We start from the raw sequence: 16,969 nt of genomic DNA, 5'->3' as shown, positions 1-16,969 counted from the left end.
AATTTACATGCAGAGTACATCATGGAAAACGCCGGGCTGGAAGAAGCACAAGCTGGAATCAAGATTGCTGGGAGAAATATCAATAACCTCAGATATGCCGATGACACCACCCTTATGGCAGAAAGTGAAGAGGAACTAAAAAGCCTTTTGGTGAAAGTGAAAGAGGAGAGTGAAAAAGTTGGCTTAAAGCTCAACATTCAGAAAACGAAGATCATGGCATCTGGTCCCATCACTTCATGGCAAATAGATGGGGAAACAGTGTCAGACTTTATTTTTTGGAGCTCCAAAATCACTGCAGTTGGTGATTGCAGCCATGAAATTAAAGACACTTACTCCTTGGAAGGAAAGTTGTGACCAACCTAGACAGCATATTAAAAAGCAGAGACATTACTTTGCCAACAAAGGTCCATCTAGTCAAGGCTATGGTTTTTCTAATGGTCAGGTATGGCTGTGAGAGTTGGACTGTGAAGAAAGCTGAGAGCCAAAGAATTGATGCTTTTGAACTGTGGTGTTGGAGAAGACTCTTGAGAGTCCCTTGAACTGCAAGGAGATCCAACCGGTCCATCCTAAAGGAGACCATCCTAAAGGACACCTTGGCCACCTGATGCGAAGATCTGACTCATTGGAAAAGACCCTGATGCTGGGAGGGATTGGGGGCAGGAGGAGAAGGGGACGACAGAGGATGAGATGGCTGCGTGGCATCACCGACTTGATGCACATAAGTTTGGGTGAACTCCGGGAGTTAGTGATGGACAGGGAGGCTTGGCATGCTGAGGTTCATGGAGTCACAAAGAGTCAGACAGGACTGAGCAACTGAAGTGAACTGAAACTAATATTTTAAAACTCCATTCATCTCTTCAAAAAATGGATTTCCAGTAAAGTTTTACCTTTAAGAAGCTATCAAAGCATGTGCATTTTCATCAGTTGTACAGTAGTACTTAAAATAACCTCAAGGAGAATTTTTTTTAAACACCTGGATACATGAAGCCAATTTAAATACCAATTTGAAGACGTACATTTCTTGGAGAGACATGATAGAGTGATCACTGAGAACACCAGATATAAAAACATTTTTACATTATCATAAAATTTTGTAAGAAAATTTAAAGTACAAGCTCAGGGATAAAAGGAAGAGGAGTTTTTTTATGTGGTTTATGGGGTATGTGTGGATGATGGTGGGTAGCAGTCAGTATGGTATCTATATTCCATATTCCACTGAATACATTTTTAAGGATAATCATTTTTATTTTTTTATTGAAGTTTAATTGCTATACAGTATTGTATAGGTTACACATGTACAATATAGTGATTCGCAATTTTAAGTGTTATATGCCGTTTATTGTTATTATAAAGTATTGGCTCTGTTCCCTGTGTTGTATAATATATCTTCGCTTTATACTTAATAGTTTGTATCTCTTACTCCCCTGCCACTGTATTTCCCTCCTCCTTTCCGCTCCCCACTGGTAACCACTAGTTTGTTCTCTGTTATATTTGTGAGCCAACCTCCTTGTTTTTTATTGTATTCACTAGTTTCTTGTATTTTTTAGATGCCATATACTAGTGATATCTTAACATTGTTTATCTTTTCTAACACATTTTACTGGGCATAATGTTCTCTTAAGTTTCGCCTTTTATAGATAAATAGGTATTCCATTGTGAGTATATGTGGTTATGTGTGTATACCTCTCTCACACACACAAGCACACATAACATAGATCATATCTTTATCTGTTCATCTGTTAGACACTTGGGTTGCTTGCATGTCTTGGCTTTTGTAAGTAATGCTGTTATGAACATGTATCTTTTTGAATTAATGTTTTTATTTTTTTAATATATATATATATATCTAGGGGTGGAATTACTGGATTATATGGTAGCTCTATTTTTATTTCTTTATAATTTTTTAAATTTAATTTGTTTATTTTAGTTGAAGGCTAATTATTTTACAATATACTAGTGGTTTTTGCCATACATTGATATGAATCAGCCATGGGTTTACATGTGTTCCCCATCCTGATCCCCATCCCTCAGGGTCATCCCAGTGCACCAGCCCTGAGCACCCTGTGTCATGCATCAAATCTGGACTGGCGCTCTATTTCATATATGATAATACACAAGTTAATAAATTTTATGTACGTGTTTATTTATTTTTGGCTGTGCGGGCTTTTCTCTAGGTGTAGTGAACGGGGCTGCTCTCTAGTTGTGGTGTGTGGGCTTCCCTGCAGCGGTCTCTCTTGTGGAGCACAGGCTCTAGGTGCTCGGGCTTCAGTAGTTGTGGCTCTTGGGCTCTAGAGCACAGGCTCAGTAGCTGGGGCACAGGGGCCCAGCTGCTCCATGACACGTGGAATCTTTGCAGATCAGGGATCAAACCCATGTCTTCTGCATTGGCAGGCAGGTTTTTCACCACTGAGCCACCAGGGAGGCCCAGCTCTGTTTTTAATATTTGAGAAACCTCCATACTGTTTTTCACAGTGGCTATACCAATTTACATTTCTACCAACAGTGTGCTAGGCTTCCCTTTTCTGCACATCCTCACCAACATTTGTTATTTGTTTTCTTGTTGATGATAACTATTCTGACAGGCGTGAGGTGATGTCTCATTATAGTTTTGATTTACATTTCTCTGATAATTAGCAATTTTGAGCATCTTTTCATGTGCCTTTTGTCCATCTGCATTTTCTCTTTGGAAAAATGTCTATTCAGTACTTCTATCGCAGTCAGACACGACTGAGACACTTTTACTTTTTTTTTTGTCTTTGATTAATTGACTGTCAGTACGTAGTTTTATTTCGGGGCTGTTTTGTACCATTAGATATGGTTTTAGAAAAGGCAGAGGAACCAGAAATCAAATTACCAACATCCGCTGGATCATGGAAAAAGCAAGAGAGTTCCAGAAAAACATCTGTTTCTGCTTTATTGACTCTGCCAAAGCCTTTGACTGTGTGGATCACAATAAACTGTGGAAAATTCTGAGAGAGATGGGAATACCAGACCACTTGACCTGCCTCTTGAGAAATCTGTATGCAGGTCAGGAAGCAACAGTTAGAACTGGACATGGAACAACAGACTGGTTCCAAATAGGAAAGGGAGTACGTAAAGGCTGTATATTATCACCCTACTTATTTAACTCATGAGAAATGCTGGACTGGAAGAAACACAAGCTGGAATCAAGATTGCCGGGAGAAATATCAATAACCTCAGATATGCAGATGACACCACCCTTATGGCAGAAAGTGAAGAGGAACTAAAAAGCCTCTTGATGAAAGTGAAAGAGGAGAGTGAAAAAGTTGGCTTAAAGCTCAACATTCAGAAAACGAAGATCATGGCATCTGGTCCCATCACTTCATGGGAAATAGATGGGGAAACAGTGGAAACAGTGTCAGACTTTATTTTTTGGAGCTCCAAAATCACTGCAGATGGTGACTGCAGGCATGAAATTAAAAGACGTTACTCCTTGGAAGGAAAGTTATGACCAACCTAAATAGCATATTGAAAAGCAGAGACATTACTTTGCCAACAAAGGTCCATCTAGTCAAGGCTATGGTTTTTCCTGTGGTCATGTATGGATGTGAGAGTTGTGCTGTGAAGAAAGCTGATGGCAAAGAATTGATGCTTTTGAACTGTGGTGTTGGAGAAGACTCTTGAGAGTCCCTTGGACTGCAAGGAGATCCAACCAGTCCATTCTGAAGGAGATCAGCCCTGGGATTTCTTTGGAGGGAATGATTCTGAAGCTGAAACTCCAGTACTTTGGCCACCTCATGCAAAGAGTTGACTCATTGGGAAAGACTCTTGATGCTGGGAGGGATTGGGGGCAGGAGGAGAAGGGGACGGCAAAGGATGAGATGGCTGGATGGCATCACTGACTCGATGGACGTGAGTCTGAGTCAACTCCCGGAGTTTCATGATGGACAGGGAGGCCTAGCGTGCTGCGATTCATGGGGTTGCGAAGAGTCGGATACGACTGAGCGACTGAACTGAACTGATAATCATTTTATTTTAAAAATATCAATAATTCTAACAGATTCAAGTATTTACATGTTTTATAGCTATTTGTGGTTCAGATATTCAGTCTTGTCTGATTCTTTGCAACCCCTTGTATTATAGTTTGCCAGGGTTCTCTAAACATGGGGTTCTCTCAGCAAGAATAGTGGAATAGAGTGCCATTCCTCCTCCAGGGAATCTTCCCGAACCAGGGATCAAACCCACGTCTCTTATGTCTCTTGACCTGGGAATATATTTAAGACAATGAAAATATTTACATTGCTTTCTTAGAAATGAGCTTAAATATATTAAGGGATATATCTGTGTTTAGTTGCTCAGTCGTTCCTGTACGAGTCTTTGCGACCCTTTGGATGGTAGAATGCCAGGCTCCTCTGTCCATGAAATTTCCCAGGCAAGAATCCTGGAGCAGCTTGCCATTTCCTCCTCCAGGGGACCTTCCCGATCGAGGGATCGAAGCTCCATCTCCTGTGTCTCTTGCATTGCAGGCAGCTCTTTACCTGCTGAGCCATCAGGTTTTTCCAAATTCTTTTAGAATCTGTTTGAGCAAAAATGTTTTAAAACAGGTGGACTAGGCAGCTTAGAGAAGTGTACTAGACCCATACTGACAGTAGAGCCATCTCCTAGTAACTGCTTTTACCCGAGTATCATAAAACGACTCAGTATAACCTGATCGTTGAAAAGTGGGTGGAAAAAAAAAAAAGTGGGTGGATTAGCAGTCATTTCTAAGAGTTGTTACTATAGGCAACTAAAAGCTACAGTTGACATTAATTACATTTAAATTCATTCTTTGACAAATGCTATTCTTTGAAATTGAGGGTGATGATGCCCAGAAATTAACACTTTGACATAATTATGTTTCCTGTGTGGCGATGGCAGGGAGGAGGGTGGGGGACAAATAACTGAAATTTTCTACACAGGTTGAGACATCTTAACAGATAGATTCATCTTGGCCCTCAGAACTGCCCACTTTTTCATCTCTGCTGTTTTTTTCTTTTGTCATCAGAGCAGTTTGCATCTGTGACCTTGCCCTTCAAATGGAGTTGAGGAAATTACAGTTTATTTGGGTATAGTTGCTTTAAAAATATGGTGTCTGCTTTTTTGTTGTTGTTGTTTTGTTTTTACTATGCTGGGTTTCTGTGGCTGTGCAGGTTTTTTCTAGTTGCTGCCAGCAGGGGCTATTCTCTAGGTGCAGTACATGGGCTGCTTATTGTGGCAGCTTGGCTTTTTGTGGAGCCTGGGCTCTAGGGCACATGGGCTTTGAAAGTTGTGGCATGTGGGCTCAGTAGTTGTGGTTCCTGGGCTCTAGACACAGGCTCAAGCAGCATGTGGAATCTTCCCAGACAAAGTGTTGAACCTGTGTTTCCTGCTTTAGCAGGTGGATTCTTTTCCACCGAGCCACCCGGGAAGTTTCCTTGCATCTGTCTCTTAGTGAAAAACTGTGTGGTGTACACAAAGCAGCATTAAAGGCAAGAGGAGAAATGAATTTTATTTTCAGCTACTTCAATTTTTAAAAAATTTAATTCTGTTAAACAACTGCAGATACAGTTTTCAGTAATCTTAAAATGTACCACAAAAGAAACAGAAGCTCTTTCTCTCTCCCCCCACTTAGGTTTGATAAGTCATCAGAATGGTAAATAGACACTATTTGTAAAGTAGACACTTATAGATAAAATAAACTATAAGGACCTGCTAACTGCCTTTTAAGAGATATTAATGTAAAAAGTATAAAATTTAAAATACTGTCAGGAACTTTAATATTGATTTGAAATGTTCAAGATAGCAATATTACAGTTGATGTTTGAGTAGGGGTTGCAAATTCAAATGTCTGATGGGACCCAGAAGGAAAGCAAAGTGAGTGAACAGTTTGGAAAGGCTGGACCTTGACCTGCCTCCAGGCACTCCCTATGTCTGAAAAGGACCAGTTGGTTGCCAGACTTTATATTTCAAAAGAAGCTGGAAATCTTAATTTTTATTTGAAATGTGATTTTTAATTTGTTATACTTCTGAATTCAAACTTTTTAAAATAATGTGTAGGTCAAATAAAATATATCTTTAATCTGCATTTGGCCCATAGTCTGCCATTTTATACTGTTTGCTGTATCATTACTCTACATTCTTCATTTGAAATGTATGTTTTGTTAAATAGCTCCTAGGAGAAAATGTCAAAAATTAGTAATTGAGGTTTTCCAAAATTCTAGGTATAACTTATTTCAAAGCAAACCTATGAAAAATTCTGTGATAAATTAAATCAATAACTGTTTGTGTTTTAATTAAAAACAGCCACATGATTAGCCTCATAGAGCTCATCTATGTAAAAGTTGTGTTTTGTTAATTTCCTTTTGGCCTATGTTTACAAGCTTGTTGGGAACCTGAGAAAACTCTTCTGAAATGACTTTATGTTAAATTTTTCATAGACTGTCTAGCCTGAGTCTGATATTTTTGAACGTAATTAGAACAGTATAAAAAGACAAAAAGAGATGACACTGAAAGATGAACTCCCCAGGTCAATAGGTGCCCAGTATGCTACTGGAGATAAGTGGAGAAATAACTCTAGAAAGAATGCAGAGACAAAGAAAAAACAACACCCAGTTGTGGATGTGATCGGTGATGGAAGTAAAGTCCTATGCTGTAAAGAGCAATATTGCATAGGAACCTGGAATGTTGTTACATCCATGCTGCTGCTGCTGCTAAGTCACTTCAGTCGTGTCCGACTCTGTGCGACCCCAGACCTCAGCCCACCAGGCTCCCCTGTCCCTGGGATTCTCCAGGCAAGAACACTGGAGTGGGTTGCCATTTCCTTCTCCAATGCATGAAAGTGAAATGAATCAAGGCAAATTGGAAGTGGTCAAACAGGAGATGGCAAGAGTGAACATTGACATTTTAGGAATCAGCGCACTAAGATGGACTAGAATGGGTGAATTTAACTCAATAACCATTATATCGACTACTGTGGGCAAGAATCCCTTAGAAGAAATGCAGTAGCCATCATAGTCAACAGAAGAGTCTGAAATGCAGTACTTGGATGCAGTCTCAAAAACGACAGAATGATCTCTGTTCGTTTCCAAGGCAAACCATTCAGTATCACAGTAATCCAAGTCTGTGCCTCAACCAGTAACGCTAAAGAAGCTGAAGTTGAACAGTTCTATGAAGACCTACAAGACCTTTTAGAACTAACACCCAAAAAAGATGTCCTTTTCATTATAGGGGACTGGAATGCAAAAGTAGGACGTCAAGAAACACCTGGAGTAACAGCCAAATTTGGCCTTGGAATACAGAATGAAGCAGGGCAAAGACTAATAGAGTTTTGCCAAGAAAATGCACTGGTCATAACAAACACCCTCTTCCAACAACACAAGAGAAGTCTCTACACATGGACATCACCAGATGGTCAACACCGAAATCAGATTGATGATATTCTTTGCAGCCAAAGATGGAGAAACTCTATACAGTCAGCAAAAACAAGACCAGGAGCTGACTGTGGCTCAGACCATGAACTCCTTATTGCCAAATTCAGACTTAAATTGAAGAAAGTAGGGAAAACCACTAGACCATTCAGGTATGACCTAAATGAAATCCCTTATGATTATACAGTGGAAGTGAGAGATAGATTTAAGGGCCTAGATCAGATAGATAGAGTGCCTGATGAACTATGGAATGAGGTTCGTGACATTGTGCAGGAGACAGGGATCAAGACCATCCCCAAGGAAAAGAAATTCAAAAAGGCAAAATTGTTGTCTAAGGAAGCCTTACAAATAGCTGTGAATAAAAGAGAAGAGAAAAGCAGAGGAGAAAAGGAAAGATATACCCATTTGAATGCAGAGTTCCATAGAATAGCAAGCAGAGATAAGAAAGCCTTCCTCAGCAATCAGTGCAAAGAAATAGAGGAAAACAGTAGAATGGGAAAGTCTAGAGATCTCTTCAATAAAACTAGGGATACCAAGGGAACATTTCAGGCAAAGATGGGCTCAATAAAGGACACAAATGGTATGGACCTAACAGAATCAGAAGATACTAAGAAGAAGTGGCAAGAATACACAGAAGAACTATACAAAAGAGATCTTCACGACCCAGATATTCACAATGGTGTGATCACTCACCTAGAGCCGGCCACCCTAGAAAGCAAAGTCAAGTGGGCCTTTGGAAGCATCACTAAGAACAAAGCTAATGAAGGTGATGAAATTTCAGTTGAGCTTTTTCAAATCCTGAAAGATGATGCTGTGAAAGTGCTGCACTCAATGTGCCAGCAAATTTGAAAAACTCAGCAGTGGCCACAGGACTGGAAAAGATCAGTTTTCATTCCAATCCCAAAGGCAATGCCAAAGAATGCTAAAACTACCACACAGTTGCACTCATCTCACACACCAGTAAAGTAATGCTCAAAATTCTCCAAGCCAAGCTTCAGCAGTATGTGAATCGTAAACTTCCAGGTATTCAAGTTGTATTTAGAAGGCAGAGGAGCCAGACATCAAATTGCCAACATCCGTTGAATCATCAAGAGCAAGAGAGTTCCAGAAAAACATCTAGTACTGCTTTATTGACTGTGCCAAAGCCTTTGATTGTGTGGACCACAAGAAACTCTGGAAAATTCTTAAAGAAATGGGAAACCAGACCACTTGACCTGCCTCTTGAGAAATCGCTATGCAGGTCAGGAAGCAACAGTTAGAACTGGACATGGAACACCAGACTGGTTCCAAATAGGAAAAGAAAAGGAGTATGTCAAGGCTGTATATTGTCACCCTGCTTATTTAACTTATATGCAGAGTACATCATGAGAACTGCTGGGCTGGATGAAGCACAAGCTGGAATCAAGATTGCCAGGAGAAATAGCAATAACCTCAGATATGCAGATGACACCACCCTTATGGCAGAAAGTGAAGAGGAACTAAAAAGCCTTGGTGAAAGTGAAAGAGGAGAGTGAAAAAGTTGGCTTAAAGCTCAACATTCAGAAAACGAAGATCATGGCATCTGGTCCCATCACTTCATGGCAAATAGATGGGGAAACAGTGTCAGACTTTATTTTTTGGAGCTCCAAAATCACTGCAGTTGGTGATTGCAGCCATAAAATTAAAAGACGCTTACTCCTTAGAAGGAAGGTTGTGACCAACCTAGACAGCATATTAAAAAGCAGAGACATTACTTTGCCAACAAATGTCCATCTAGTCAAGGCTATGGTTTTTCCTGTGGTCATGTATGGATGTGAGAGTTGTGCTGTGAAGAAAGCTGATGGCAAAGAATTGATGCTTTTGAACTGTGGTGTTGGAGAAGACTCTTGAGAGTCCCTTGGACTGCAAGGAGATCCAACCAGTCCATCCTAAAGGAGATCAGTCCTGGGTGTTCATTGGAAGGACTGATGCTAAAGCTGAAACTCCAATACTTAGGCCACCTCATGCTAAGAGTTGACTCATTTGAAAAGATTCTGATGCTGGGAGGGATTGGGGGCAGGAGGAGAAGGGAACAGAAGATGATGAGGTGGCTGAATGGCATCACCGACTCGATGGACATGAGTTTGGGTAAACTCCGGTAGTTAGTGATGGACGGGGATGCCTGGCGTGCTGCGATTCATGGGGTCGCAAAGAGTCTGACATGACTGAGCGACTGAAGTGAACAAACCATGAGTATGTGCTTAAAAAGAATGTAGAAGTTTATTGGGAAGAAGTTACCGTTTGTACAACACAGACCCTTTGCATAGAGAAAATATTCTCCTGTTGAATGCTTATTCTTTTCCCCTGATTCCACCTGCAAATAAGAAATTGTCCAATTATTTCCATTTCCAAACATGGCAAACTAAATTCACAGGTGAACATTGTTTGCTGTCTCCTTAATCGGCTATTGGGTTGACAATTAAGGTGGACTTAAATACCTTTTAATTGCTCTTCAGAGGCAGCTTGTCTGGGAGTCCATGTTGGACTGGAACATAGTACTGTGAAAAAATAGCAAATTCTCACTAGAAGTAGAGAAGAATAGGACATGCTACTTGAGACTACAGTTCCGTTCAATGAGTATTTGGGAGCCAGGTCCTGGTTAGGCATCAATTCAAACTATGAAATCAGGATACCTTGGATACACTCTCAGAGAGTTTCTCTATAACTTTGATCCAAACCAAAGTACTGTTAGTGGAGAAACATATAATAATGAAACAGAGAAGAGTAAAGACCTTTTGGAGGAAGCTGATTTATTTAGAGCCTTGACCAATGGGAATGCCTTTGACATTGGAATATTCTTCATTGATGGGGAATTATGGGGACATGATTTTGTTTAAACTTGCTCTTCTTTCTATAGTTCCCAATAGTCTACAAGTGTGACCTTCCTGATTTTGACAAATGTACTAAGGTTATATTAGATGTTAACATTGGAGGAATTTAATGAAGGGTATATGTAAATTTTGCACTGTTGGTTTTTTAGTGAGGTAAAATTCACATCACATTATTAAAGGTAACCATTATTGCATACAGTTTAGTGATATTTAGAACATTTACAATGTTGTGCAACCATCACCTGGTTTCAATGGCTTTTCATCTCTCCAAAAGAAAACCCTGTATCCACTGAGCACTCACGCTCCCTTTCACATTTACGCCCGCACTTAGTAACCACTAATCTGCTTTCTGTGTCTAGAATTTTTATTACAGGTATTTCATATAAACAAAATCATAAAAGATATGACCTTTTGAGTTTAGTTTCTATCACATAGCATGTTTTAAAAGTCCATCCATATTGTACCATTTATCAGCACTCTGGTTGTTTTTATGACTAGATATTATTTTCATTGTATGGCTATGACAGTTTGTTTATCCATTCATCCATTGGTGGATATTCGGTGCTACTGAGATCATTCATGTATCAGTATTGGTTTGAATACCTCTTTTTCAATTCCTACGGGTATATACCTAGATATAGAAATGCAGAGTCAAATGGCAATTCACTGTCTGACTTTTTGAAGAACTGCCAAACTTTTTTCCAAGACTAAAGACCATTTTGTAGTTCCACCACCAATGTTTAAGAGTTCCTATTTCTTTTAGCATTTTGACTCATTTGAGTTAATTTTTGGAATATGGTATGAGGTAGGAGATCTAAACTCATTCTTTTGTGTGGCTCAAAACTTTGGAATTAATATTTTTAAAAGATAATTATCATTCTCCACAGTCTTGGGAAAGTATCACTCATGAAAATATCAAGTTACTTTTCTTACACTTAAAGAATTAAAGATAGTAATAAATGTAAGAGCTGAAACTATAAAACCCTCAGAAAAAAGCATTTGGAAATGGATTCTTATACCTGGTAGTAAAAGAAAAAAGCTACACAAGTTAAATTGGATGAATTGGATATATCAAAATAAAAAGATTTTATACAGCATAGCACACTGTCAAGAGACTGAAAAGACAGTGTACAGATTGGGAGAAAATATTGGCAAATCATGCACCAGATAAAGATCTAGGATCTAGTCTACATAAAGAATTCTTATAGCTCTAAGCAATAAATTACTCAATTTAAAAATAGGCACAGAATTTGATTAGACATTTCTCCAGAGAGATACAGCTGTCCAGTAAGCACATGAAAACATGCTCAAAAATAGGCAAAGAATTTGATTAGACATTTCTCCAAAGATGTACAAATGGCCATTAAGCACATGAAAACATGGTGAACATCACTAGACATCAGGAAAATAGGAATCAAAACCATAAGAATCTTTCAGGATACCTATAATAAGAGGAAGGGATAGTAATAAGTGTTTACGGTGGAATGGAGATCTTGCAGCACCCATACATGGCTAGTGAGAATGCTGGATGATGAAGCCACTTTGGAAAATGGTTTGACAGTTCTTCAGAAAGTATGGAGTTGCCATGTGACTCAGGAATTCTACTCTTAGGTATACTCAGAAAAATCAAAAACATATGTGTATGTCCACAGAAAAACTTGTACATGAATATTCGTAACAGCATTCACTTTTACTAGCCCAGAGAGGAAACAAGTCAGATGCCGATCAACATTTACACACAGTAACAAAAAAATGTTTTGAAATTAGATTGTGGTGATGGCTGCACATACTACACATGGTGAACATACACTAAAACCACTAAATTGTGCACTTCAAAGGAGTAAAGTTTAGAGTATATAAAAAAACTAAGAATAAATAAAATTTTAAAATATCTCGCTTGCAGAAATTTTTGTTTTAAAGCAGTACTCATTTGCTGTTTACCCTAAGGAAAAAAAAATTTTTTTTTTTTCTTTTTAGAAATTTATCATGGCATCCTGCATTGACCACTAGAAACAAAATGCGAATTCCACATTCTCATGCATTCATTGATCTGACTGAAGATTTTACAGCAGGTGAGTTGCACATAAATGTAAAAATGTCTTTTTGGATGCCAAAAACTGGTGAGATATTTGCTGTGTTCCTAGTAAACATTTTCTGTTGAATTGAACATTGAAAACAAAATGTGAAAAGGGTACAAGGAAGTCAGTGATATCAGGAAAATGTAAAAAGTACTGGATATAATAAAATATACCTGTAGTTCTTTTTTGCTGTTTGTTAATCATATAAAAATTTGAATTATTGACTAATAAATGCTGTATATTTAATTATGAGAAAAATGTTTAGCTTATGTATTAAAAATTACAAAGATTGATTTTAATTTTTATTACAAAAAATGTTGAACACAGAAAAGTAGGCAGAATAGTATGATATACACATATTTAATCATCACCTAGCTTCAACAATAATCAGCATATGGCTAATCCTGTTTCATTTGTATAATCACCCATGATCCCCTCCCACCTAAATAAGTTTATCATTTCAAACATTTTATCATTTCATTTATAAATATTTCGATCTGTAGTCATGTCCATCTGTTTGCAACGATGTGGGCTGTAGCCGCCAGGCTCCTCTGTCCATGGAATTCTCCAGGCAAGAATACTGGAGTGGGTAGCCATTCTCTTCTACAGAGGATCTTCTTGACACAGGGATCAAACCTGGATCTCCTGCATTGCAGACAGACCCTTTCCTGTCTGAGCCACTAAGACAGGTTGTTAATTTTTAATAACCACAAGATAATTTTCGAACTTAAAAAAAAAAATGAACAAAATTCTCTTAATTTTTGTTGTTCAGTCACTAAGTTCTAAGTCGCTATGCCTTGAGACTCCTTACACTGCAGCAGGGCAGGCTCTTCTGTACTCCACTGTCGTCTCCCAGGGTTTGGTCACATTCATGTCCATGGAGTCGATGATGCCATTCAGCCATCTCATTCTCTATCACCCCCTCCTCTTCCTGCCCTCAGTCTTTTCCAGCACCAGGGTCTTTTCCAGTGAATCAGCTCTTTGCATCAGGTGGCCAAAGTATTGGAGCTTTAGCTTTAGCATCAGTCCTTCCAATGAATGTTGAAGGTTGATTTCCTTTAGGATTAACTGATTTGATCTCCTTATAGTCCAAGGGTCTCTCAACAGTCTTCACCAGAACCACAGTTCAACAGCATCAGTTCTTTAGCATTCAGCCTTCTTTATGGTCCAACTCTCACATCCGTACAGGACTACTGGGAAAACCATAGCTTTGACTATGCAGATGTTTGTCGGCAAAGTGATGTCTATGCTTTTTAATATGCTGTCTAGATTTGTCATATCTTTCTCTCCAAGGAGCAAGAGTCTTTTAATTTTGTGGTTGCATTCACCATCTGCCCTGATTTTGAGCCCAAGAAAAGAAAACCTTTACTGCTTCCACTTTTTCCACTTCTATTTGCCATGAAGTGGTAGGACTGGATGTGATGATATTAGTTTTTTGAATGTTGAATGTTAAGCCAGCTGTTTAGCTCTCCTTTTTCACTCTCATCAAGAGACTCTAGTTCCTCTAGGATTTTTGCTATTAGAGTGATATCTGCATATCTGAGGTTGTTGATATTTCTCCTGGCAATCTTGATTCCAGCTTGTGAGTCATCCAGCCCGACATTTCACATGACGCACTCTTTATCAGTTCAGTTCAGTCCCTGAGTCGTGTCCGACTCTTTGCGACCCCGTGAACCGCAACACGCCAGGCCTCCCTGTCCATCACCAAATCCCGGAGTTCACTCAACTCATGTCCATCGAGTCAGTGATGCCATCCAGCCATCTTATCCTCTGTGGTCCCCTTCCCTCCTGCCCCCAGTCCCTCCCAGCATCAGGGTCTTTTCCAGTGAGTCAACTCTTTGCATCAGGTGGCCAAGTATTGGAGTTTCAGCTTCAGCATCAATCCTTTCAATGAACATCCAGGACTGATCTCCTTTAGGATGGACTGGTTAGATCTCCTTGAAGTCCAGGGGCCTTTCAAGAATCTTCTCCAACACCACAGTTCAAAAGCATTAGTTCTTTGGCGCTCAGCTTTCTTCACCATCCAAGTCTCCCATCCATACATGACCACTGGAAAAACCATAGCCTTGACTACATGGACCTTTGTTGGCAAAGTAATGTCTCTGCTTTTGAATATGCTGTCTAGGTTGGTTATAACTTTCCTTCCAAGGAGTAAGTGTCTTTTAATTTCATGGCTGCAATCACCATCTGCAGTGATTTTGGAGCACAGGAATATCAAGTCAGCCACTATTTGCTGATTTATTTCCCCATCTATTTGCCATGAAGTAGTGGGACCAGATGCCATGATCTTCATTTTCTGAATGTTGAGCTTTAGGCCAACTTTTTCACTCTCTTCTTTCACTTTCATCAAGAGACTCTTTAGTTCTTCATCACTTTCTGCCATAAGGGTGGTGTCATCTGCATATCTGAGGTTATTGATATTTCTCCCAGCAATCTTGATTCTAGCTTGTGCTTCATCCAGCCCAGCAGTTCTCATGATGTACTCTGCATATAAGTTAAATAAGCAGGGTGACAATATACAGCCTTGATGTACTCCTTTTCCTATTTGGAAGCAGTCTGTTGTTCCAACAGTTCTAACTGTTGCTTCCTGACCTGCATACAGATTTCTCAAGAGGCAGGTCAGGTGGTCTGGTATTCCCATCTCTTTGAGAATTTTCCACAGTTTATTGTGATCCACACACTCAAAGGCTTTGGCATAGTCAATAAAGCAGAAATAGATGTTTTTCTGGAACTCTCTTGCTTTTTCGATGATCCAGCAGATGTTGGCAATTTGATCTCTGGTTCCTCTGCCTTTTCTAAAACCAGCTTGAACATCTGGAAGTTCATGGTTCAGATGTTGCTGAAGCCTGGCTTGGAGAATTTGAGCATTACTTTAGCATTTATTTTTAGCATGTGAGATGAGTGCAATTGTGCCGTAGTTTGAGCATTCTTTGGCATTGCCTTTCTTTGGGATTGGAATGAAAACTGACCTTTTCCAGTCCTGTGGCCACTGCTGAGTTTTCCAAATTTGCTGGCATATTGAGTGCAACACTTCACAGCATCATCTTTCAGGATTTGAAATAGCTCCACTGGAATTCCATTACCTCCACTAGCTTTGTTCATAGTGATGCTTCCTAAGGCCCACTTGACTTCATATTCAAGGATGTTTAGCTCTAGGTGAGCGATCACACCATTGTGATTATCTGGGTCGTGAAGATCTTTTTTGTACAGTTCTTCTGTGTATTCTTGCCACCCCTTAATATCATCTGCTTCTGTTAGGTCCCTACCATTTCTGTCCTTTATTGAGCCCATCTTTGCATGAAATGTTCCCTTGATATCTCTAATTTTCTTGAAGAGATCTCTAGTCTTTCCCATTCTGTTGTTTTCCTCTATATCTTTGCATTGATTGCTGTGGATGGCTTTTTTATCTCTCCTTGGTATTCTTTAGAACTCTGCATTCAGATGGGTATATCTTTCCTTTTTTCCTTTGCTTTTCACTTCCCTTTTTTTCACAGCTATTTGTAAGGACTCCTCCGACAGCCATTTTTCCTTTTTGGCATTTCTTTTTCTTTGGAATGGTCTTGATCCCTATCTCCTGTACAGTGTCATGAACCTCCATCCATAGTTCATCAGGCACTCTGTCTGTCAGATCTAGGCCCTTAAATCTATTTCTCACTTCTACTGTATAGACAAAAGGGATTTGATTTAGGTCATACCTGAATGGTATAGTAGTTTTCTCCACTTTCTTCAATTTCAGTCTGAATTTGGCTATAAGGAGTTCATGATCTGAGCCACAGTCAGCTCCCTGTCTTGTTTTTGCTGATTGTATAGAGCTTCTCCATCTTTGGCCACAAAGAATATAATCAATCTGATTTCAGTGTTGACCATCTGGTGATATCCATGTGTAGAGTCTTCACTTGTGTTGTTGGAAGAGGATGTCTTCTATGACCAGTGTGGTCTCTTGGAAAAACTCTATTAGCCTTTGCCCTGCTTCATTCTGTACCCCAAGGCCAAATTTACCTGTTACTCCAGGTGTTTCTTGACTTCCTACTTTTGCATTCCAGTCCCATATAATGAAAAGGACATTTTTTGGGTTAGTTCTAGAAGGTCTTGTATGTCTTCATAGAACTGTTCAACTTCAGCTTCTTGAGCGTTATTGGTCGGGGCATAGACTTGGATTACCATGATATTGAATGGTTTGCCTTTGGAAACAAACGGAGAGCATTCTGTATTTTTGAGATTGCATCCAAGTACTGCATTTCGGACTCTTTATTTGACTATGGTGGCTACTGCATTCAGAGAAGTTAAATAAGCAAGGTGGCCATGTACAGCCTTGTCATAATCCTTTCCCAGTGTTGTTTCATGTCTGGTTCTAACTCTTGCTTCTTGACCTGAATACAGGTTTTTCAGAAGACAGGTAAGGAGATGGAATTCCCATCTCTTGAAGAATTTTCCAAAGTTTGTTGTGATCCACACAGTCAAAGGCTTTGGCATAGTCAATAAAGCAGAAGTAAATGTTTTCTGGAATTCTCTTGCTTTCTCCATGATCCAGTGAATGTTGGCAATTTGACATCTGGTTGCTTTGCCTTTTCTAAACCCAGCTTTTACATCTGTATGTACTCGGTTCATTTACTGCTGAATCTTACCTTGAAGGATT

At 39.4% G+C, this 16,969-nt stretch overlaps 1 protein-coding gene across 1 annotated transcript in view; it reads left to right on the top strand.

Annotated features, from left to right (window-relative positions):
• Nucleotides 1–16,969, top strand: part of ITFG1 (integrin alpha FG-GAP repeat containing 1) — a 299,997-nt gene that overhangs the window by 17,829 nt on the left and 265,199 nt on the right. The window contains exon 6 of the mRNA NM_001038532.1: nucleotides 12,233–12,327. Coding sequence (NP_001033621.1) covers nucleotides 12,233–12,327 — 95 coding nt within the window. The remainder of the gene's footprint in view (nucleotides 1–12,232; nucleotides 12,328–16,969) is intronic.

Source organism: Bos taurus, chromosome 18 (genome assembly GCF_002263795.3).
Source record: "Bos taurus isolate L1 Dominette 01449 registration number 42190680 breed Hereford chromosome 18, ARS-UCD2.0, whole genome shotgun sequence".
Taxonomy (NCBI): Eukaryota; Metazoa; Chordata; class Mammalia; order Artiodactyla; family Bovidae; genus Bos; species Bos taurus.
Note: the sequence above shows the minus strand (reverse complement) of the source record. Positions and strands in the feature narration are given on the sequence as shown.